Below are 23,344 nucleotides of genomic sequence, written 5' to 3'. Positions count from 1 at the left end.
ATTTTTGTCCCCCCCACATTTTATCCCTCCATTTCTCAGACAAATTCTTGTCAACAACAACAATCAATATGGCGTTATGTTGGCCCACATGATGTGCAAACCCATGCAAAATTTCAAGTCAATAGGTTAAGTGGTTCCAGAGATACAATGCTATGACAGACGGACGGACATACAGACAACCGAGTTACATTATAAGTGTCCTTCATTAGACTATGGACCCTAGCACCACCACCTGCTGTTAACAATTAAATATAAACATCATACATTGACGTAGTTTTTCAAATTGTTTACGTGAAGTATAAATTCACGTGAACAATCTGAAATGCCGGCAGTCGTGCCAGTTTCCACATTAGACTTATGGATGGGAAAAAAAGCACAACACCAAACACTGCCTGCCATTAAGTATTCAATATAAACATTGGTTTAGTTTTTCAGATTATTTATATGAAGTATAAATTGATGACAGTACAATAATTGACCCAGCACACCACGAAAATAAATTTAGTTACAAAATTTTGGAACTGAAAAAATGAAAAAATTTTTTCATTCTTTTGCTGGCAGTGTTTTTTTTTTTTTTTTTTTTTTCTCCTCTTTATACTTCATATAAAGATAGAAAGAGAAAACACTGCCCTCTGCTAAAAATTGAATACAAACAGATTTTCCCGTCTGGCACTGCCATTGTTAATTTAAAAATATTTTAAAATATTTTCTTTCCACCAGTGTATAATAAACTATAGGTTGTCAACAACATTTTTGTCTCCCCCACATTTTATCCCTCCATTTCTCAGACAAATTCTTGTCAACAACAATCAATATGGCATTATGTTGGTCCCATGATGTACAAACCCATGCAAAATTTCAAGTCAGTAGGTTAAGTGGTTCCAGAGATACAATGCTGTTATAGACGGATGGACAGATGGACATACAGACCACCGAGTGACATTATAAGGGTCCTTCATTAGACTATGGACCTTAAAAAACAGCACCACCACATGCTGTTAACAACTGAATATAAACAACATACATTGACATAGTTTTTAAGGTTTCAGATTCTTTATATGAAGTATAAATGGAGACCAGTACCGGAGAAAAACAAATTTTATAATCAAATGCCAATATTCATGGAGCCACAATGTTTGACTGAAAGAGGAATAAACAAAACAGCACCACGTATGCTTAACAATTGAAAGCAAACATCAGTAATTATGGATTTAGCTTTTCATATAATTTAGCTTTTCAGATTGTTTATATGAAATGTGTAAATAGATGGTGGTAAAATAATTGTATCAGCACAGCAGGGAAAACAAAATCAGAAATGATGACTGGTACATTGGATGCAGTGTTGGACTGGAAGTGGAATTTTAAAATATTGTGGTGAGCATGACATCAGACTGCAAAGGGTTAATAAAGCTTTTAATGAAATTTTTAAAGCAGATGAAATTTTATACAGACTTTGGAGTTGGGAATCTGATTTACATTATTGGGAAATACTGATCCATTGTAATGTTTTGTATTAAAAGATCTTTAAGCTATGAAACTGTTTTAAATAAATTTCTTATTCAAAAATCTTCTTAACTTTAGAAACTTTAGGCATCATATTGTGCCCTAACCCTTTCAGTGGTATGCACGTTTTTCTGTGTGGCCTCTGTGGATATTTTGCCTATGTTTTGTTTCAGACAGTATGTTTGAAATGACTTTCAACGTGTATTAATTGCTTCAAAATAATTATAGTACATGCTGCCATCTATTATCTGTGTTTCCAACTACAGTAATTGTGGACAGTTCTTATAATAAATGGCAGAAAGAAAATGTGTTTGAATGGCATGTTGTGCAGGTTATCTAGATTTGAAATAAAAACACTTCACCTATGTAAAGTTTAGAATATATTTATTATTAATAGAAACTGACGATCATACACTTCACAGATTTTTTCTCCTCTGCTTTATCAGCAATTCTGATCATGCTGTTAATGCTGTCACAAAATACCAAAAGGTTGTCAATTTGGTCTTTTGGTGTTTTGCCATGGCATAACAGCAAGATCACAATCACCAAAGAAATGGAGGTGGAAAAATCTGTGAAATGTACATTCAGTTTCTATTAGTAATAAATAGATTAGCATTAGCATTAGTAGAGGCATTTGATGCAAGAAAGCAAGCTTATGCAGCATCAGCCAAAAAAAAAAAAAAAACCACTTCCACTTCACCTCTCTGTTTGTTCAAAATACCTGTCCAGCTGAACCTTAAACTTATTGAGGCTATCAACTTCCACGACAAGGGATGGAAGTCTGTTCCACCAACCAACCACTCGCTGGCTAAAGGCAAATTTCCGCATGTCTATCCTACATCTGTCTTTCCTCAATTTGAATTTATGCCCTCTCAGGTGATTATTCTGAGCGAGAGGAAGAATCCCATCAGCATTCAGCATTCTCAAACCATTCAATGCTTTATACACCTCTATCAGATCACCTCGCTGGTGCCTAGTCTCCAGACACTGTAATTTGCAAAACTTAAGCCTTTCTTCGTAAGAGCACCCCTTTGTTCCATTCACTAATCTTGTTGCCCTTCTCTGTACTCGTTCCAGCAGCTCTACATCCTTCTTGAAATGGGACCTCCAGACCCGTATACAGTACTCTAAGTGTGGCCTGACCATTGCCTTATACAAGGGAATAATCACCTCCTTATCCCTGCTAGAAAAATTCCTGTATATCATTGACAATACACCATGAGCTACTCTTGCAGCCTGTCTGCACTGCTCAGAGAACTTCATATCTGCCTGCACAACCACCCCCAGGTCCCTTTCATTCTCTACCACTGTCAGTGTAGTACCACAGAGTTGATACGTTGCTCTGGGGTTGCTGTTTCCCATGTGTAGTACTTTACATTTGTCAATGTTAAACTTCATTTGCCCTTTCAGCCCATCTGCTCAACCTTTCCAGAGCCTGTTGCAGCAGCATAGTGTCAGTAATGTCCTTGACAACCCTGCCTACCTTTGTATCGTCTGCAAACTTCGACATTAAGCTTGATATACCATCATCAGTATCATTTATGAATACAGAAAACAATAATGGTCCCAACACTGAGCCCTGAGGGATTCCACTAATAACATTAGTCCACGATGAGCAGTGTCCATTGATTACCACTCTCTGTCTTCTCCACCTCAACCACCCCTTTATCCACAGCAGCAATTTGCCTGCAATGTCACACTGTTCCAATTTGTGCAGCAGTCTTCCATGTGCAACAGTATCAAAAGCCTTTCTAAGATCCAAGTATATAATATCAAAATTATTCCCTGCATCCAGTTCCTTTGTGACTGCATCATAGTATCCAATCAGATTGGTCAGGCAAGACTTCCCCTTAACAAAACCATGCTGTGTCCGAGCTATAACTGAAGTCTTGTCTAAATGATCCTGCAGTGCTTCTTTAACTAGTGCCTCCATTAATTTTCCTGGAACAGAAATTAAACTCACAGGTCTATAATTACTTGTGTCAGCCTTTGATCCTCCTTTGTGAATTGGGGTCACATTTGCACATCTCCAGTCTGTGGGTACCTCCCCTGAGTCCAAGGAAGCTCCCATAATTATGGCTAAGGGTTTGCTTACTTCCTCTGCTGCCTCCTTTAATATAACTGGATAGATCCCATCCACCCCGGGTGCCTTTCTTGTGTTTATCTTCAACAATTTCTCCTCCACTTTACTCTCAGTTATTACAAGATTCTCTAGCTTACTGCTAGAGTTGAATACACCTCTGGCTTTCCCCTCGCTAAATAACTCCTGATGTGTGAATGTCGATGCAAAATATTCATTTAGTTTGTTAGCTACCTGAGCAGGATCATCAACAGTTGACCCATCGATATCAAGTGGACGAATCTGATTCATCCCCTTTCTTCTAGAGTTTACATAAGTAAAGAACTCTTTGCTGTTTTTCTTTGCATCCCTTGCCAAAGATTTCTCGTAATCTGCCTTCGCCTGCCTAACCTCCTTTGTAACTTGGTTACAGATCAACTTGTATCTCTCATAGGCTTCTGTGTCATGTGTTAATTTGTATGTATCCCACGCATGTTTCTTCTCTGCCATATGCCTCATCAGTTCATCTGACATCCACTTAGGCCTAAACCTTGCCCCTCAACGTGGGCACCTGTACGTGGTGAGGGGACCTCCCAGTGATGCTGCTGGTTTTCCAGATTAGCATCACTGGGATCCAACGCCCATACCTTGGTTCCAGGGTTACACCATTGGAATCCGGCGTGTGCAGCCGTGCGCCGCGACCCGTGGAAGCGGAAAGGGGGATTCTGGTGGTTGAGGGGCCCAGCCTTAATACACCACTTTGGCCCCTGCTTCGACGAGACGGGTGGTCCCGGACCGGCTCGACTGGGATCAATCGGCGGGTGGTTTTATACTGCTAGGGTCAACTGCGTTCCAATAAATCTCCCTCCCTTTGGTCCTGGGACGGGATAAAGACTTATTGGTAACGTGGGTATGGTGTTCTAAGCGAACTCGGCGTCCCATTCATGTACGCAGTACCTGCTAGTTCACGAGTGGGCGCCCCCTCGTAGGGCTCCGTGGTGGGTGAGGTACTTAGGCATCAGACACTTTTCCTTTACTCTCATGAGTAATTTAAATCTTTCTTCTGGGGCCCCAACAAGGCCCCTACCTAATCGAGATGAAATCACAAAAAATACCTCTGCAAAAAGAGCCAGAACTGAGGATACACCACCATCTGTGACACCGCTTTTCCTCATTCTCCATTCAACCGGAGAGCAGGCACTCGGGAAAATGTCACCCTTTTTCATCCAGAAAGGATTAGAAGCGTTGACAGGATCTCCAAAATCTGTCAAAAGGCTACGTTCTGGAGACATTTTAGTTGAGGCTGCAAGCCAAAAACATGCGCAGCAACTACTGAAAGCCACATTGTTAGGGGGATTACCGATCATCGTTACTCCCCATAAAACCTTGAATTTCTCACGCGGTGTCATATCAGAGTGGGATCTTCTTCATGTTTCTGAAGAAGAGATCTGCTCTGAACTTAAAGACCAAGGAGTGACGGCTGTCAAAAGAATATCGATGCGGAAGGATGGGAATCTCGTCCCTACCCGAGTTCTCATCGTAACGTTTAACACCCCACGGCCTCCAAGTTCCATAAAAGCAGGCTATTTAAACTGCCCAGTGAGGGTTTATATCCCCAACCCACTGAGGTGTTTTAAATGCCAAAAGTATGGCCACTCTCAAACAGCTTGTCGTGACCCCGCCTGTGCTCGCTGTGGTGCTAAAGATCACGAGAGCAAGGAATGTTTAGCTTCTAAGCTAAGTTGTACAAACTGCCAAGGGGAACACCCTGCATACTCTCGAGCATGCCAGCGGTGGAAAGAGGAGAAGGAAATTCAGAAACTAAAAACAGAGCTAAACATCTCCTATCAGGAGGCCAGAAGACGCATCCAACCTATAAATAGCGCCAAGCCCTCATATGCCCAGAAAGCTTCTGGGAAAAGTACCATTGGTACTCAGACTGATATGAGTATTCCACCAAGGGAGTCTTTTACCCCCATTGCGCGCTATTTATTAAGTTCCGAAAAGCCCACCCAAAAATCACAGTCAGCCGCCACTGCTATATCCGTACCTCCTAGTGCTCCACCACTTCCAAAACAGAGTACTAAAGAAACCAAGAAGAAAGGGGAACAGGCATCTACAATTCAAGAGACAATGGATGTCGAAAATAAGGAGGTACAGGACGACCCTGTCCTGGAACTCTTTGCGAAAGACGAAGAAGAAATGGATACAGGCCAACGTCCAGTCTTTCCAAAGAGAGATAAACCCAGGACTGAGAAAATGAAGCCCTCAGCCCTTCGGAAGCCACCAGACGGACCCAGTAAATCAAAATAATGGGTACATTTAAATTTCTCCAATGGAATTGCCGTGGATTTTGTAGAAATAGAGATGACATCAAGGCTCTCCTGAGTAAGCACGAACCAACTTGCTTTTGCTTACAGGAGACGTATTTAAAGGCAAACGAGGACCCTTACTTACGTAACTGCTCAGTTATTCGCAGAGACAGAGCTGGGGATGGACCTGCCCACGGAGGAGTCGCTCTCCTTGTGGGTAACCATAACCCCTTTCAAGTTGTGCTTCTCACCACTAATCTGGAGGCTGTAGCAGTTCGTCTTACAGTTGGGTTCCTTTTAACTGTTTGCTCCATTTATTTGCCACCTGGGAACGACACCACCCAGGCAGACCTTGATGATCTCATTAAGCAACTGCCACCCCCTTTTCTATTATTGGGGGATTTCAATGGACATAATCCGCTGTGGGGTAGTTCTGACATCAACAGAAGAGGTCGGATTATCGAGCGATTGCTTGAAAACAATGATCTGGCCCTTCTAAATGTGGGATCTAACACCTTTTTTCACTCTGCTACCCGTTCATTTACTGCCATTGATCTTTCCATCTGCTCCCCTTCCCTCCTGCCTCTGAGTACATGGGAGGTTGAAGAAAACGTTTATGGCAGTGATCACTTCCCCGTGTTATCCACCATTTCAAATGGGAGACAATGTCACCAGTCGAGGATCCCACGTTGGAAGATCGATCACGCCGACTGGAATGCCTTTCGTCAACTGGCAACGTTCAATACCACTATAGTCGGCCAGGAGCCAATCAATGAGTCAGTAAAACATATCACACAAAGTATAGTCCAGGCAGCAACAGTTGCAATATCAAGGACATCGTCCCGCTTTCCACGTTTTCCAAAACCATGGTGGAATGGAGAATGCACAACAGCTAGGAAGGCTCAAAACAAAGCATGGGGAATATTTCGTCGTTACCCCACGACAGATAATTTAATAGCCTTTAAACGTGCACGTGCCAAAGCACGGTACATTAGACGTCAGAGCCAAAAGGAATCTTGGATCAAATTTTCATCTTCCCTTACTCGGGCTGCCAATCCCAAAGCCATCTGGGACAAAGTTCGGAAAATGAAGGGCAAATACACCTCACATCCTTCGTCAATCCTGGAACATAATGGATGTACAATTGCAGATCTAACTGCAATTGCTAATACTCTTGGGGAGACATTTGCTAAAGTGTCTTCAGAAACATCGTACCCCACAGAGTTCCTCGCACACAAACAACGATCAGAAAAACATCACCTGAAGCTGTCCTCTAACAATCGCGAGGAATACAATCAGCCGTTTACACAATGGGAGCTGAAAGCAGCACTCTCGCTATCCAAGGCGAGTGCTGTTGGGCCGGACGACATCCATTATGAGATGATAAAACACCTTTCGTCTGAATCTATGGATCATTTGCTCCGTCTCTATAATAGAATATATATTGAAGAGACATTTCCGGACTCATGGCATATGGCAACCGTCCTTCCCTTTCCGAAACCTGGAAAGGATCCAAAAATACCAAAAAATTATCGTCCTATCGCTCTGACGAGCTGCTTGTGCAAGATTCTGGAAAGAATGGTCAATGCTCGTCTTTTGTGGTATTTAGAAGCTAACGACCTTCTTTCCAGAATACAGTGTGGCTTCCGAAGGAACAGGTCAACACTTGACCATTTAATCCGCTTGGAAACATCTATACGTGATGCTTTCCTGAAACGTGAGCACCAGGTGTCGGTTTTCTTTGATATGGAAAAAGCGTACGACACGGCTTGGAGATATGGAATTCTAAAAGACATACATAACTTTGGTCTTAGAGGACACATTGCCCTCTTTATCAAAAACTTTCTTACAGACTGGTCTTTCCAAGTTCGTGTAGGATCCACCCTCTCCCGGCTATTCTGCCAAGAAGAGGGAGTTCCACAAGGATCAGTTTTAAGCGTTACGCTTTTTGCAATCAAAGTCAACTCTATAACTGAACAACTTCCTCCAACCGTAAACAGTGCCCTCTTTGTAGATGACTTTAGCATCTTTTTGCAATCATGCAATATGAGGGTCATTGAAAGGCAATTGCAGCATGCCATAGACCACGTCAACTCTTGGGCAGTGACTAATGGGTTTAGGTTCTCGCCACAGAAGACAGTCTGCGTACACTTTTGTCGCAAACGGAACCTTCACCCTGAACCAGAACTAAAACTCGGACAAAACATCATTCCAGTAGCACCCGAGACAAAATTCTTGGGGCTCATTTTCGACAAGAAGTTGACATTTTTACCTTATATTCGTCAACTGCGGACAAAGTGCACAAGAGGGTTGAATCTTCTACGCTCTATTTCCTCGAATAAATGGGGAGCAGACCACTCCACTTTACTCAGCCTTTACCGTGCACTTGTCCGATCTAAACTAGATTATGGGTCCCAAGTGTACGCATCGGCTAGGAACAGTGTACTTAGGTGGCTGGACCCAGTTCACCACCAAGCCATTCGTATCGCTACTGGAGCATTTAGAACATCCCCTGTCCAGAGTTTATATGTTGAAGGAACTGAACCGTCACTGTCATTTCGACGAAAGCAATTGTCTTTAAAATATATGCTTAAATTAAAATCCCTGCCAGACAACCCTACGTGGACATCCGTTTTCAAGCCACGATGGGAAAATCTATATAACACTCGTCAGACTGCCAATTGGCCTTTTGGTATCCGTGTCCAAGAGCTGCTCAGAGAGCTCAACATCATGGTAGACAATGTTGCCCAGTCACCAAGGCAACCACTTCCACCCTGGCATGCTCGCCTACCATCGTGCGACTTCTCCCTTAAAAATTGGGGTAAGTCCATAACTCCATCTTCTATCTACCACCAACTCTATGCTGCCCACCGGGCCGAATACTCCGACTTCTTGCCTGTCTTCACTGATGGCTCGAAGTCGGAGTTGTCTGTTGGATCTGCTGCTATCTTTCCAGGTCTTTCTATATCTGGAAAGATTCCCCAACAATGCAGCATATATACAGCTGAGTTGTATGCTATAGAGTTAGCCTTGGACCACATTAAAACCCATAGGTATCAAAAGTGTATGGTGTACAGTGATTCTCTAAGTACACTGCAGGCTTTATCGGGTAGGAGGTATAATCCTCATCCATTTGTGACCCGGATTCAGCAGACATTGCATTCCTTGTTTGAGTGTTCATTTGACATTCGTTTCTGCTGGATTCCAAGCCACATTGGGATAGCGGGAAATGAACTGGCAGATGCTGCGGCCAGGTCACCCGAACCCCACAACAGTTATTGCCTGTTAGTCCCCTATACAGACTACAGGCAGTTAATACACGATAAATTACTGTCCCAATGGCAACAATCCTGGCATGAGCAAGTCACAAACAAGCTCTATCAGATAAAGCTTGTAATCCGACATTGGCAGTCTAGTCTGCGCAGGAATCGCAGAGAGGAAGTTGTTTTAGCTCGGCTCCGCATAGGACACAGTCATCTTACACATGCTTTTTTGCTGAGGGCAGATGACTGTCCTATGTGTGAGAATTGTGACACCTATTTAAGCATACGCCACATTTTAACCGAGTGTCCACGTTTTAGACACGAACGTGATTTTTATTTCACCGCTTTTAGTCCTCTGGCTGAGCCTTATACACTCAGTCAGATTTTATCCGACAATGACAATGTGTCTGCTGTTTTTAACTTTTTAAAATCAGTAAACCTTTTTAATCGAATTTAAAATTCATTTGGCATTCCTTTGTTCATATGTTTTGTACTTTTACTCCTTTTATATCTCGACATGGTGGCCTAACTACTTAGGTCACTGAATATTTTCACTTTTTATATATGACCGGTATTTGGCGCATTATAGCCTCAGTTGCTGATGCGCCAATAAACTCCAAACCAAAGCCTAAACCTTGAACAATATTTCTTAGTTGGTATGTAAAGCCTAGTAGCTTCCAAGATAAGTTCTTTGAATGCTTCCCATTTTGAATTTGCTGTTGGTAACATCATCAGTTGGTCCCACTGTATAGAATTTAAATACTGTCTCAGTCCATCGTAGTCGCCTTTACGGAAGCAATAACCCTTCCCTTTACCCCTAATGGTAGTTACCTCTTTGAGTAAATCCCACTTCAGCACACTGTGATCACTGCCACCTAGTGGTTCATTTATCTGCAGATTCTTAATGCATGAAGAATCACTGCTGATAATCAAATCAAGAGTATTCCTCCCTCTAGTTACCTCCCGAACATGCTGATGTAGAAAACAATCATCCAATAAATCCACAAAAGCCTTGCTAGTGTGTGAGTGACCAGCCCCCAAATTCCAATCAATATCTGGGAAATTAAAATCTCCCATTATAAGACTCTCTGATTTACTGGCCCACTCTATTTCCCTGTACAGTTTCTTATTATACTCATCAGAGTCATTAGGCCTATAGCACACTCCTACTGTCAATTTTGATCTCCCAATGCTTATGTCACACCAAACTGACTCGACACTGCACTGTCCAGCGATGTCCACTGGCTTCACTTCCTTGGTTTTTATGTGTTTCTTAACTAATAGCATAACCCCTCCCCCCTTCCTATCCTGTCTATCCTTTCTGTAGACGTTGTACTCCCCAAATTGCAGTTCTGCATCCCTTATATCTGTGTGACACCACGTCTCTGATATCCCAACAATATCTGCCTTTGATGTTTTGAGCAATACCTCAAATTCATCAAATTTATTTACTAAACTCCTAGCATTGGTGTACATGCAAGTATACATGCACCTATTTCTATTCTTAGCTACCCTAACACAACCCATGTGTTTACTTGTACCGCAATGACTCCCAGCAGTCTCTGAAATATCCTGAATCTTATTTTTCAGGCTTCTGCTCATTCCAATAGAAGCAGTGCAAGAATCTCTTTCACCTCTGCCAGTGGCTACTGTTAATCTATTCCTCTTTGTATCCCCCCAAGCTAGCAGTTTTCCGATCCACCTAACACTGCCTCGATAGCATCAACAAATATTCTTGCACCCTTTCTATTTAAGTGTATCCTAAGATTCTAAACTTTACACAGGTGAAGTGCTTTTATTAGAAGTATTTAACATGAAAATATACCTTACTTGTTTGATTTGGGCTTAAAAGCCAAAATTAAAATGAATTTCTGTGGAATTCAGATCTAGAATTTGACACAATCAAATCAGGTATAATTCATAAATAGATGTAGAGGATATTGTTGCATCAAAAAAAGACAGGTTTTATTTACAATTTTTTTTTTTTTAAATTTTGATTTGATTTTTGACAGCAGTAATTTCCCTCTAATGTTGGACAATAAAGTGAAAATAAAAGCATATTAATATGTTAAAGCATTTATAATACAAAGTTTTCATTTTTTAAACATTTCAAAATTCCACTCCAGAGAGCCACCACTATGATAATTTACTGCAAGGGACACAGCCACATGTTGCTAACTCACTGCTGAAAAGGTTAAACAATTTTTATAAATTTCATTTTATACTTGGTACAGCTGTCCATTGGCTAGAAAAATTTACAGCTGAATTGTAGCTATTTTTCAGAAGCCAAACAATGGCACCACAGTAAACAGTGGCTTATTCATTTTTCATGGCTTATTTGTATAGATTTACACCTGCAAAAGTACAAACTAAAATAAGCAAATAAGTCCCAGTGAACATTGGGCCGCAAATGAACCGTTTTGGAGAAAATGCACCTTTTCTGTTAAGATCTGCCACTGACTATTGGAGCGCTCTTGGAGGGTAGTCTGTAGTGCTGAGACCTTGTAAATGCTGGATATGGTAGGGGTACAGTAATTGGCGATGTAAAATTCGTCACACACTGCTATGACTTGGTACATGCTCTTGCAGAGCAACCCTCCTTGTCGAAATTCCTGGATTTAGTTCTATTCTTTCTAACACCCTTTCCTCAATGTCAGGTGTTATGCTTCTGGGTCTACCTGCTTGTACTCCATGTGCAAAGTGCCCGTGTTCTCTAAGGCATTGATGTTCCCTGATGAATGTGCGTTTGTTGGGCTATATTCAGCGGGGAAATGCTTCTTGGTATAAACATGCAGCGTCGAGTGCACTGCCGTTGGCGTGACCATACATGAAGTGCGTGTCTGCATACTCTTCGTTGCTGTAACCTCTTTCCATGTTGACTATCCTTTGACAAGTACTAGTATGCCTGCTAGTTCTCAGAGCATTGAAAATGGGGAAAGGGAGAGAATGAGCATATCTAACCTAAACAAACAAGTCAGTGGTGGATCCCAACTAGAAATGTGCAATATCTCAAAAACAATTCACTTAATGACCCATTACTAGTTTTTTTTGCATATTGTAGTCTGGTTCACCTTTAAATTATTGACCATCACTTTTGAAACACCCTGTATAATGCAATTTTCTTGTACATACACATGTATAATAAAGTTTAATTGATAAATTAAACACACAGTAAGACATTACCAACATTAAATACGGGAATAATAGTGTACAGCAGACTCTCGATTTACTGGGGATTGGATTAACCAGGACACTTCAAGACCCCAAATTAAAAAAAAAAAAAAAATAACCAGAAATCATAAAATTCAAGTAATAACTAGAATAGGTATAAACAGATATTTTGCAAGCCGTAAATAAGCGACAAGAACTAGCGTTATAAGTCATCATTGGGAGATTAGTGTGCCTATTATCTCGCAACCTCCACTGTCTTCATGCCTATCGCTCAAAACAAAAAATAAAGAGACAAAATGTTTAGTTTGATTTAGTGTGTCGCGTTGATTGTTGTGTTCTGTCGTACCACAAAAGGACGAATTTTGTTTCGTTATTTGTCAGGGATGTCGGAATTTTTTTTTTTTTTTATAGTAACTATTTTTAAAAATTTTTTTTATAGTAACTATTTTTTAAAAATTTTTTTATAGTAACTATTTTTATTTTTTTTTAATAGTAACTATTTTATTATTTATTTTTTTTGTTTAGAAATCGTGAAAAGATGGGCAAATGCAAGAGTTGTGCTTTCGAATTAAACAAAAACTTGAAATTATGCAAACGTTTGAAAACAGTGCATTCGTTAAATCTCTAAAGAACCATTATAATGTTGGTGTCCAAACCATACGCAGCATTGTAAAAAATAAAGGGAAGCTATTCGATTTAAAATCGACATCGTAAAAATTAAAGGGAAGCATCGTATTGGACACACGAGTAGTACGTGTTAAGTTTTTTTGTTTTTTTCTGTGGCTAACCATGGATAACTGAATCAGCGGATACAAGGGCACAACTGTATATGCTGTTTTGGCCATTGCTATATGAGACATTGTCTGAGTAATGAATGACAAAGACATGAAGATTAGAAGCAGTTAGTTCCCAATATCCAGGTTATATTAAGGTATTTAATAAAAGGATATTAAGCATAAGTCATTTTAGGAAGATCATAATTTACAATAGTTTGATAGGTTTATATGAATTTTAGGTGCTTTTATTTACTTTTTCAGTAATTTATTTTAATATAAATTTAAAGGAAGTAAAAAAAAAAAAAAAAAACTCCAAAGGTGTATAATTTAACATAACTACAAACATTCCTATTATGAAATTTCATCTTTCTTGCAGTTTGTTTTCAAACTGCCTTAGAATCAGATGCACGTGCAAGAACAATTTAATGCAAATATAGTAATTTGTAATACACTTAAGTATGCAGGTGTATGTATTTACATTCAGATGTGTAAAGTGTAATTTTTTAAAATTTATTTTGTATAATTCATTAATAATACAAACTTTTATTTTATAGTTCAACTTTGTACGTGCATATGAATGCTTCAATCACAAGAACCATACCTGTCTGGTGTTTGAAATGTTGGAACAGAATTTGTATGATTATTTGAAGCAAAATAAATTCAGCCCCTTGCCTCTGAAGTACATCCGTCCGATTGTACATCAAGTGCTTACCACACTTTTGAAACTGAAGGTATTTATTTTATTTTATTTTCCAGTTTCTAAATACATTTCTTTTACAGCAAGTAACTCTTGTCAGTAGGCTGCTTCAAAAAAAAAAAAAAAAAAGAAAAAAAGAGTCCAGATAAACTCACGCCTTAATGTCAATTATGCCATTGGCATAATTGTCTCTTCATTTTGTGGTAATTGCAGCATACCTTATGACTAATGACCTGTGATTTCCATGCCCTTAGTGTGACTTCTATTATGATGTGGCTAATTACTAATGGAACTAATTTAAAAGCTTGCCAGAGATAGTGTTTCAAGGGTATGAAAATAAAACTGTACACTGGATATGAATGTATTTCTATGAAATAGGAATATGCCAATAGTACAGAAGAGTATAAAAAAAGACAACAGGAAATATTTTTCTCTCACCTTTTGCACTCTTGTTTCCAGTTCTGCAGACCAGAAAACTTGCTGATATTAACATTGTTCATGATTCTCTTAATCCCTTTATAGCAAAATTTAATAAACAGACCTAATCAGACATTTGCAAACAAATAAACAGACATAAAGAGACACTTGCATAAGGACAGTTTGCTGTGCATAGAAAGAAATGCTAAAATAGATGTACCATTTCATAGTGATGATGATGTCATCTGCCAACTGTTTATTTGCCTCTTTTGTCATAGAACATACTCTTCTTCTGAGTTGTACTGAACATGAAGGCATGTCATTCAGAGATATGTTTTCTGAATGACATGTTATGTCTGATTCTGTTAAAAAAAATTGTCTGGCACTGGAGTAGCAAGGGTATTAAAAAGGAGATTGAGCATTTGGCTGTCCTTGTCATCTTATTAATTTGTGCACTGAAAAAGGAGCTGCATGCATTCCTATGAAAGTGGATGAATATTTGGTGGAAATTTTCTACTATCTAGAAAGGAGTGCTAAAAAGGTAGATAGATTTAAACAGTTTCAGCTGATGCATGTTGTTAGGTAAAAAAAGATTTTGAAGCGTGTGCATGTGTGCACTTTTGCTGTCTGGCTAAATCTGGAACTGGATTTGTAGAATGGTGGCAACCTCTGGCATACCCATTTAAAGAAGAGGTTAAAAGTGGTGAAAAAAGCTATATGAGCACTTTTCAGAGTTAACAAGTTGAAAAGTGCAACAGCTGATTACTTGGGAGTGTCACTAACTCATGTTCAAATCCAGTTCATGATCCAGAAGTGTTGAGAAAAGACAAATTGATGAACTCAAGAAAAAGAACTGAATTGCAAACTTCTGGTAAAATCAATCCTAATTAGGCCAAGCAACCTGATAATTCTAGACATGCTTTCCTCATTCATTCAGTAAGTCTTTATGTTCCTCTCTTCTGGTTTGCATAAAGCAATTTGCTTGTTTCTTTTAAATGTTATATAAATGTTTTAAAATCTGAACGTTAGATCTTCAATCTGTGATACCTCACACACACATGCACTGTGTTCATTACTCTTATATATTTTTAAGAATGTTATGTGTAGATTTATTATATTAACAGTTTTTCAATCTTAAATTTTTATTTTGGAAGTTGATTACCATATCAGATTAGACCAATAGGATTATTCCTACTTGGTTGTAGGCATCTTCACTATCAAGGTCATGGAGTCAAAAATAAGAGGAGATCCCATTCTTTTGTTCATTGAGGAAGTGGTTTTTTTGGGTCATAACTTCCTATTGAAACGTGTTCCTGAAATGCTCTGGTAATTCAAATTTCATCATTTGGAAGTGAATTTTCACATTTGAAATTTTTTATGGACAGGTTTCCAGTACTTCTTGGTGTCATCAAATATGAAGAAATAGATGAAGCAATAGATAAAATGCAGGCAGTTCTGAAATGCTCTTCACATCCTAGTCTGAACAGCACTGCTATTGACAAAAAAAAAAAAAAAATTGTGACTCAATGTTTCTGAAAAGGTGCAAAGTGCATAACATAGCTCTCTGAGAGCAGTTGATGTCTAACAGACAATCCAAACAAAAATCCAAGAACAGAAAAATCCTAGGTAAGTTAATGTTTGAAATTATACTGTACTAGTAAACAGTCCTGTGTCCATATTTTAATGTAAAATATGTATTTTGTCAGTAAAATTTAATTTCTAGTGCAGTGTGAACTTTACAAAAACCCCCTGCTTTTATCTAAAAAAAAAACAAAAAAAAAATCCTTTTTTTCTCTTGTTTATTGTAATGAACTGCACTTTTTCAAAAATTCTCGTGCTTGATTGTCTGGTTTCCAGTATGTTCAATACCAAAGTGAATGTTTTATCATTTCTATAAAGGCAATGACTACAGATATTGCATTCACAGAACCTCTGCTGATTTTTGACACTGTTGTAAATATAAAAATAGTTGTTATTACTTGTAAACACAGTTGATAGATGGCAGAACATATCCATAGACTTTCAAGAGCTATATATATATATTGATATAATTTGTTGGTACTGCATTGAATACTCATAAAAGGGTTAATAAATGCAGTTACAACTTTTTTTGCAAAAAAAGGGACACATTAATTATTTTAAAATATTGTTTATCAATATGACTAGGTTAAAAACAATGAGGTCTCATTTAGGTATTTTTTACAAGTAACTTTAAAATGGATATACGAACAAATACCAGGTGAAACTAGAGGAATCAGAGTGAAAAGTGGAATTGAACATATATTGAATGTGATGGTTGAGGAAACTGTTTAAATGTATTCACTAGTTCCTGAAAAAAAATTTGCACTACAATTCTCTGGAAAGAGTGAATCCATAAATTCTTTTTTATATATAATATTAAAGTATATTTTGTATTTCTAATGTGTTATTACTTCAAAGTGCAATATTTATTTGTAAATTAACCATATAGTCAACTAGTGTTTTTTTTTTTTTTTTTTTTTTTCTTCTTGCTTGTTTAGCAACTGGAGTTAATACATGCAGATTTGAAACCAGAAAATATCATGCTTGTTGATCCTGTTCGGCATCCTTTCCGTGTTAAAGTAATTGATTTTGGTTCTGCTACTCATGTCTCAAAAACTGTATGTTCTACTTATCTGCAGAGCAGATATTACAGGTATTTTATTTTGTTAAATATTATCTTTTAAATGAGATATTTGATGTACTAAGTTCTGTTTCTCAGTAACTGTTTATAATATTAATGTCTGTTATAAATTGCCACTTCCAGTGATGCCATTTTATTTGTGTGTGTTAATAATCAAAATTTAATTTACCAATGTGATGGTTAACTTATTATTAAGTTATTATTAGAAAAATGAAATGTTCTAAGAGCTATTGACATCATAGATGTGCTACATGTTATAATTAACAGTGAAAGTGTTAACGTTATTTTCATTCTTTTGTTAGTTTAAACTAGTTAATATTAACATGTACTTCATACTTAATGGAATTCCTTTGGGACGAGTTTCATCTGTACAGTTTTATTAAAAAAAGCTCTGTAGTCAGATGACCCCGATGTACTTCTACTCTGCATACATTTAGTGGAATTAATAGCTGATCAGTCAATATCATATATTAATACTAAAATATATTTTATGTAAAAGTAGCTTGCAAATTGGGAGCCTTGCTCTGCCTTTTCCCATAGGTTCTTAATTTGCTGATTGCAGATACACTGATGAGCCAAAACATTATGACCACTTACCTAATATGATGTTGGCCCTCCACGTGCAGCCAAAACAGCTTGTATCCGGCGAGGCATGGATGCTATAAGATTTCTAAACGTGTCTTGTGTTATCTGGTACCAACCTTTAACTCCTGTAAGGTCCGTGGTTGAGACACCACAGATCGCAGTTTCTGTTCCAACGCAAACCACAGATGTTTGATGGGATTGATGTCTGGGGAATTTGGAGGCCAGGGCAATACCTGTATTGCCCTGGCCTCCAAAGTCTTCCTCATGTTCCGCGAACCAGTCTCGAACAATCCAGGCGGTGTAGCATGCCGCATTATCCTGCTGAAAGACGGCACCGCCAGAAGGGAAGACCATTGCCATGAAAGGGTGTACCTGGTCGGCAATGATGTTTAGGTATAAGGTATGTGCATGTCAGACGGCATCTGGGATTTCTCCCATCTCCGCTGTATCGAGGACAGTACACTGTCAAGCCAGAGACGTGAAAGTGTGTAGGCCATGTCTGTGCAGTGTGATGTGTTGTGCCCATTGTTTGTCCGGCTTATTGGCCACCAGGCCTCTAGTGGGGCCTGATGTTGCTCATACCTCGGCATGTGGAGGCTAGCCGGGTGTGTCCAGAATCATGACAAGTTGCTCTGGCAGGTCCTGCTACTGAGTTTCCCTGGGATTTCAGTGGCTAGGACCTAAAAAAAAAAAAAAAAAAATTCCACGCACTTGATGTTAATTCTTAATGAGATTGCTGTTAGGAAATCGCTGGTTGGGGTTGAATGCTAGAGAGATGTGTTAAAAGGCCTAATAGGTCGGGCAGAATTTTGTTGTTATTAAATTTAGATGTGTGGGCTATACGCTAGATGAAAGATAATAGTGGGAGGGAGGGGAGGCTGAAGACTGGGGGTAGAAGTAGAAGTAAGGGGTCGATAGAGGAGATGACCCCTGCTAGGCAGTGTGGCATGTCCATGCCACACCAGAGGGAAACTTGGATGGCAGGTGGGGGAGACGAAGAAAAGTTATCTCCCCCTGCCATGGATAGGGTATACAGGTAGAGTGGGAGAGGCTGAAGACTGGGGGGTGAAAGGCAGAAGTATGGGGACGATAAAGAAGGTGATCCCAGGTGGTCAGTGAGGCAGGCCCATGCCTCACCAGGCAAAGAGATGGGTCGGCACGGGAGGGAGGAAACAAAGCATGTCTCCTCACCCTCCTGCCAGGGATAGGGAATTAAAGATGAATAGGGTTAGGGTACCCCACTCAGATTGCCATATAGCATTTGGCAGCGGAGCTGTTGGTGATTCTAGTCCATTCCCAGCAGAGATGGGACCGAAGCATGATCGTTCATGGGATGGTTTCTGTCCGGGTTTGCTTGTCGGCGTTTGTGGGATTTTTCTTGTGTCATTTCCCATCCATGTGGTAATTGCTTCGCTGTTGTTTATAGAGTCATTTCTCATTGATTTGACTTTAGATCCACTTCGGGGTTTAATGCCTTGATCGTAGGAGGCTATTGGGTTCCAGGCGTCTTCTGTGGGACGATTGCCTTTGAGGTTTCTTCATTTCCTTATTGTGTCAGTGGTTGGTTGTGGTTTGCTGCGATAAGAGCTCACCGTCTTGTGAACAGGGCCAGTGCATAGTTGAAGAAAGCCTGATATTCCTCCCTGGTGTTCAAAATGTGGTGCTCCTGGCCATATGGTAGATACTGTAATTTGGTGATGAATGCACTGCAGAGGTCGTCATAGAGCTGGCAATCATGCATGAGGTACTACCAACTCTCCAGCCCTCCGCAGGTGCAGGTGGGATCTTCCTGTATTCCGAGTAGGGATAGCTTTGCATTCAAAGCTGCATGTCCTGTCAGAAGGTATGTTACTTATAGGCCCGGAGAGAACCAGAGTGGGGAGTTTGGAAAAACCCGGCCAGTGTTGGGCAGAAACTTTCTGGTGATTTCGCCTTTTTGCGAGGTGGCTCATCTATCCTGCCACACCTGCAGCAGGTGAGCATGCAGCTTTTTCTTCTCCATAGTTTTGCTATTGGTGATGTCGGTGGTGAATCCCAAACATGTCAGTGGGATACCCTTGTCCAAGTGGTGCGTGAAGGCCCCATTGAATGATCTGTAAGTCCAGTGGAAGGACTTGCAGGACATGCGTGCTCACTGTGCTGCAAGCCCGAGTAACGGTCAGAAGGATTGAACGGTGAATCGAGTCAGTGATTCGTTTGAGCAACCCCGCCTGAAGCCAAATTGATTGGGTGAAACCAGATCAGCCCTGTCATAATATTGCTGTATTCGTTCATAGAGGAGGCGTTCGAATAGTTTACTTGCAACTGTGAGAAGTGCGATCGGTTTGTACGAGTCTGGGAGTTGTGGTGGTTTGGTTGGATTTTTCTGAATTAGTTTGATGTTTTTTTTCTTCCATGAGGTTGGGAAGGTGCCAGAGTGAAGACAGTGGTTGAAGAGGTTGAGCAACAGGTTCGGGGCACACTCTACTGTCTTTTTGATGATTTTGACTCCTCCACGGTGAAGTGAGGTTCTGTCATTGCTGTTTGATAGCTTTCATTTTCTAAACAGAGTATCTGCAAGTATCTGCTCTTTTGTTACCAATTGTATAGCCGGGTGGAAGACTTGTGTCCCGGATATTGGAAGTGGTCTGCTCCCAGGTTGTGGACATGCCTCCTTGGGTCAATATGGTGGTGGCAATAGCTTCCCCTCGGGAGAGTTTATTTGTGATCAGTTTGTAGATGATTCCCCAGGGGTTCTCGTTTCCCATAGTGTAGACCAGGCGCTCCCAAGATTGCTGTTTACAGCTTCTGATTTGGGCTGTGTAAGTGTTCCTTGCTTCTTTGTAGCGTTGTCGGAGTACTTTGACCTCCGCCGTCGGCCAGCACAAACCAGAAGAAAGGCCTGCTGAAAGGCCTTTCTTCTGGTTTGTGCTTCTTCCTGGAGTCGCTGCAGTTCTAAGTTCCACCAGGAGTTGGATTTTTCTTTTTAATAGTGATGTCGCTTGTATGTGTTATGATCTCTGTTATCTTGCTTTGGAAGTTATCTGGATCTTCGAGGTGCTTAAGCTCCCTCTGTCTCTGTTGTATGCTGGTTTTTAAGGTAGTTTGGAAGAGTTCCCAATTTGCTTTGGAAATGGCATATCTCTGAGTGGTTTGTCTAGCTGCAGGTACCCTAGTCAGTGATCTGTTGAGTTGGAACGTAATGGCTCGATCATCAGACGTTGTCCAGGCCTCTTGTACGGACCAGTCGGTAGTATTATTAGCGATGTTCCAGGAAGCCAAGGAGACATCTATGGTGGCCTCTCACAGTGTATTACTGAATGTGGGCAAATTGTTTGGTTGGTTTAACAATGTCAACGTTGAATTTGCAAGGAACTCTTCCAATTTAGTTCCGTTTCTGGTGCCATGTCTGTCTGGCGTGTGATTATGCCATATTGGTGACCGGCAGTTCATGTCTGCACCAACTATAATTTTAGCATTGGGAAGGGTGTTAGCAGCCAGTTGGAGGTATCTTGTGGTGAAGGTGATGTCTTCGCTCGGGCGACAGTACAGGTCAATAACATAAAATGCCCCCAGAGTTGTGGTGAGGTGGGCATATGCAGCCTAGGCTGTGCAAAGCTGTGTGATTTTGGTCATGGTAATATCCGGATTTCTGATTGCGACTGCGGCCTATGGGGTGTCATCCTCGAATTGTACTATCTTGTAGGTCAGGGGGTGTCCCCTAACTATCTTCATGTGTGAGTATGGCTCTTGTATTATCATGACGTCTACATTCTCCTTTGGCGCCTCCATAGCCAGGTGGGAAGGAGCAGCAGCGCATAGCACACGCTTCTTGATTAGACCGGGGTTCGAGCCCGTCACCACCAAATACGGAGGATGCGGAAAGGTCAAGGAATGACCACCGCATATCCCGGAGCAATATGGCCTTAGTTGCTAATGCTCCTAAAAACCAAATAACAATAACTAACATTCTCCTCTTCAGCCTTGATACGGATCTCATCTGCTACCGCTCTGGCCCTCTGTGCATTGATCTGCTGAAATTTTACCTCTGTAGTGTTGTATCCTCTAAGGTGCGTCCCCATGATCCAGCCTGGATTGGAACAAGCTGTTAACTTTCAGGTAGGTGGGGCACTTGTTATCCCTGATTGAGTGGGTGCAGTCCAGCTTCAGTCTCTTGCAGTTGGTGCAGATTGGGTCAGTACTCTTTTTCTGGCAATCCCTGTAAGTGTGGCCTTTTGCTGAGCAGTGGCCGCATGTGGGGTCAGTCTGGGTGCAGTTGTGTGTTGTATTTACAGCACCTGAAGCATTTGGGTACAGCCACATGTTCACGGAAACGGTGGCTGCCCGTATTTGCGCATACTTTGTTCTGGGTGTTTAATACTTTCCATGCTGCGGGTACAAGTTTAATTATCCAGTTTCGTTGAGTGCCATCCTTGGACTTGGTTGAATATTTTGGTGTCAGCAGTTTGTCCCTTCTGTGATCCCGGAGAGTGGACATCAGGTTTCTTTGATAGATTTCCTCTGTTAATTGGTCTGTGGTCATATATAACTGTTGAGGGCCCTTTTCTTTTAGGGGTAGTCGCTGTGAGCCCCAACTCAGTGATTTTGGTATTAGTGATAATTTTTTCTGCTTCCTCACTTGTTATTGTCTCTATCAGTACTTTGATATTTCTAGTTTTCCTGACCGACTTTATTCTGGTTGTCTTGAATTCCTCTTTTAGGTTGGTCATGATTTGCATTTTTAGTTGTTCACTTGTTTGATTTTCCTCAATGGTTGTTGGTCGTGGTACCACCAGGTATGGTTGTTTTGGCAAGGTCTCTTTCTTTGTAGCAGGTACACTGCTTTTTATTGTTGAGTCACTGGCTGTCATCCTCAGCACTCATGTATAAGATGGGGCACGCTGTTGCATTTTATTTGTCCCACTGTCTAGGTATGCCTCCAGTTGCACAGCAGTTGTTTCATATTTTAGGTTTGTCTGGTAGAGAATTGTCTCCAACTTTTTGTCCAGAGGGAGACAATCTGTCCCCTAACACCGGTGGTTATCCGTTTGTTAGTCTTTCATGAGATCCTCAAGGGCAGTATGCAGGATTTCAGTTTTTTCCAACACTGTGCCCTCTGACCAGGAGGGATCCGAGGGGGGGCCCCCTGGTTGTTTTGTCTCCATAGTCAAATCAGTTTGTGGGATGGAATCCTCCCGGGTGTCCTTTAGCTGAGCACTCTGGCTTCGGGTTTCTATGTCAGGTTTGGGTGGGTGTGACCAGTTTCTTCCACTTCTTTTTCGAGGCTGATACAGTCCTCATCTCATCGACCGCTTCCTGCATGTTGGTGTTTAAGATATGAGTCAGGTCTGGTTGAGTTTCAGCACTTCCCTGGGTTTCTTGGTTCATATGAGTGTAGTAGGAGAATGTCACAATTTTTCACAAGGATGAGATATCTTGACACACTTTTAAAGTTCAAAGGCAATGTTCAGGTTATGTTTGATTGCTGATGCAATGAGTAGCAATGGCATATAGCAATAACAAATAAAATGGAGGGTAGGTCCGCAGCACCAGAGGGGGAGGAAGGGGTAGGGAAGACATTTTTGCTAGTTTTTTTTTCATTCCTGTTGCCAGGGTTTGTGACATTTGCTAGAGTGTGAGAGCAGATAAGCAAAGTTTTTTTTTTTTTTTTTTTTTTTTTTTTTCAGTGAAATTAGGAAGGAAGAGATGGAACAAGGTGTGATTATTGGTACTAGATGTCTTGCTATCTGGCTAGACAGTTGTTCAGTTACTATTTTGTTTCTATTTGCAATGTGGTTATAGCACATGGTTCAGGACAATGGGGAGGGAATAAGGATTCCTAATACTTTGGTGATATTAAAAATCTGCCACCTTGGTAGAGAGGAGTGGCCGACAGAGCTTGCACACTTCAGGGACAGGT

General features: G+C 40.5%; 1 protein-coding gene across 7 annotated transcripts in view; it reads left to right on the top strand.

Moving 5' to 3' along the window:
- Positions 1–23,344, top strand: part of LOC150079830 (homeodomain-interacting protein kinase 2-like) — a 264,858-nt gene that overhangs the window by 120,599 nt on the left and 120,915 nt on the right. For all 7 annotated transcript variants that reach the window (XM_090383658.1, XM_090383655.1, XM_090383654.1 and 4 more), the window contains 2 exons: positions 13,639–13,815; positions 16,718–16,872. In XM_090383658.1, the coding sequence (XP_090239784.1) occupies positions 13,639–13,815; positions 16,718–16,872 (332 nt within the window). The remainder of the gene's footprint in view (positions 1–13,638; positions 13,816–16,717; positions 16,873–23,344) is intronic.

The sequence above is a fragment of the Mastigoproctus giganteus genome, chromosome 10, assembly GCF_048544385.1.
Source record: "Mastigoproctus giganteus isolate SK-2022 chromosome 10, ASM4854438v1, whole genome shotgun sequence".
Lineage (NCBI taxonomy): Eukaryota > Metazoa > Arthropoda > Arachnida > Uropygi > Thelyphonidae > Mastigoproctus > Mastigoproctus giganteus.
The sequence above is the reverse complement of the archived record's forward strand: the minus strand, read 5'-3'. Positions and strand labels throughout refer to the sequence as shown.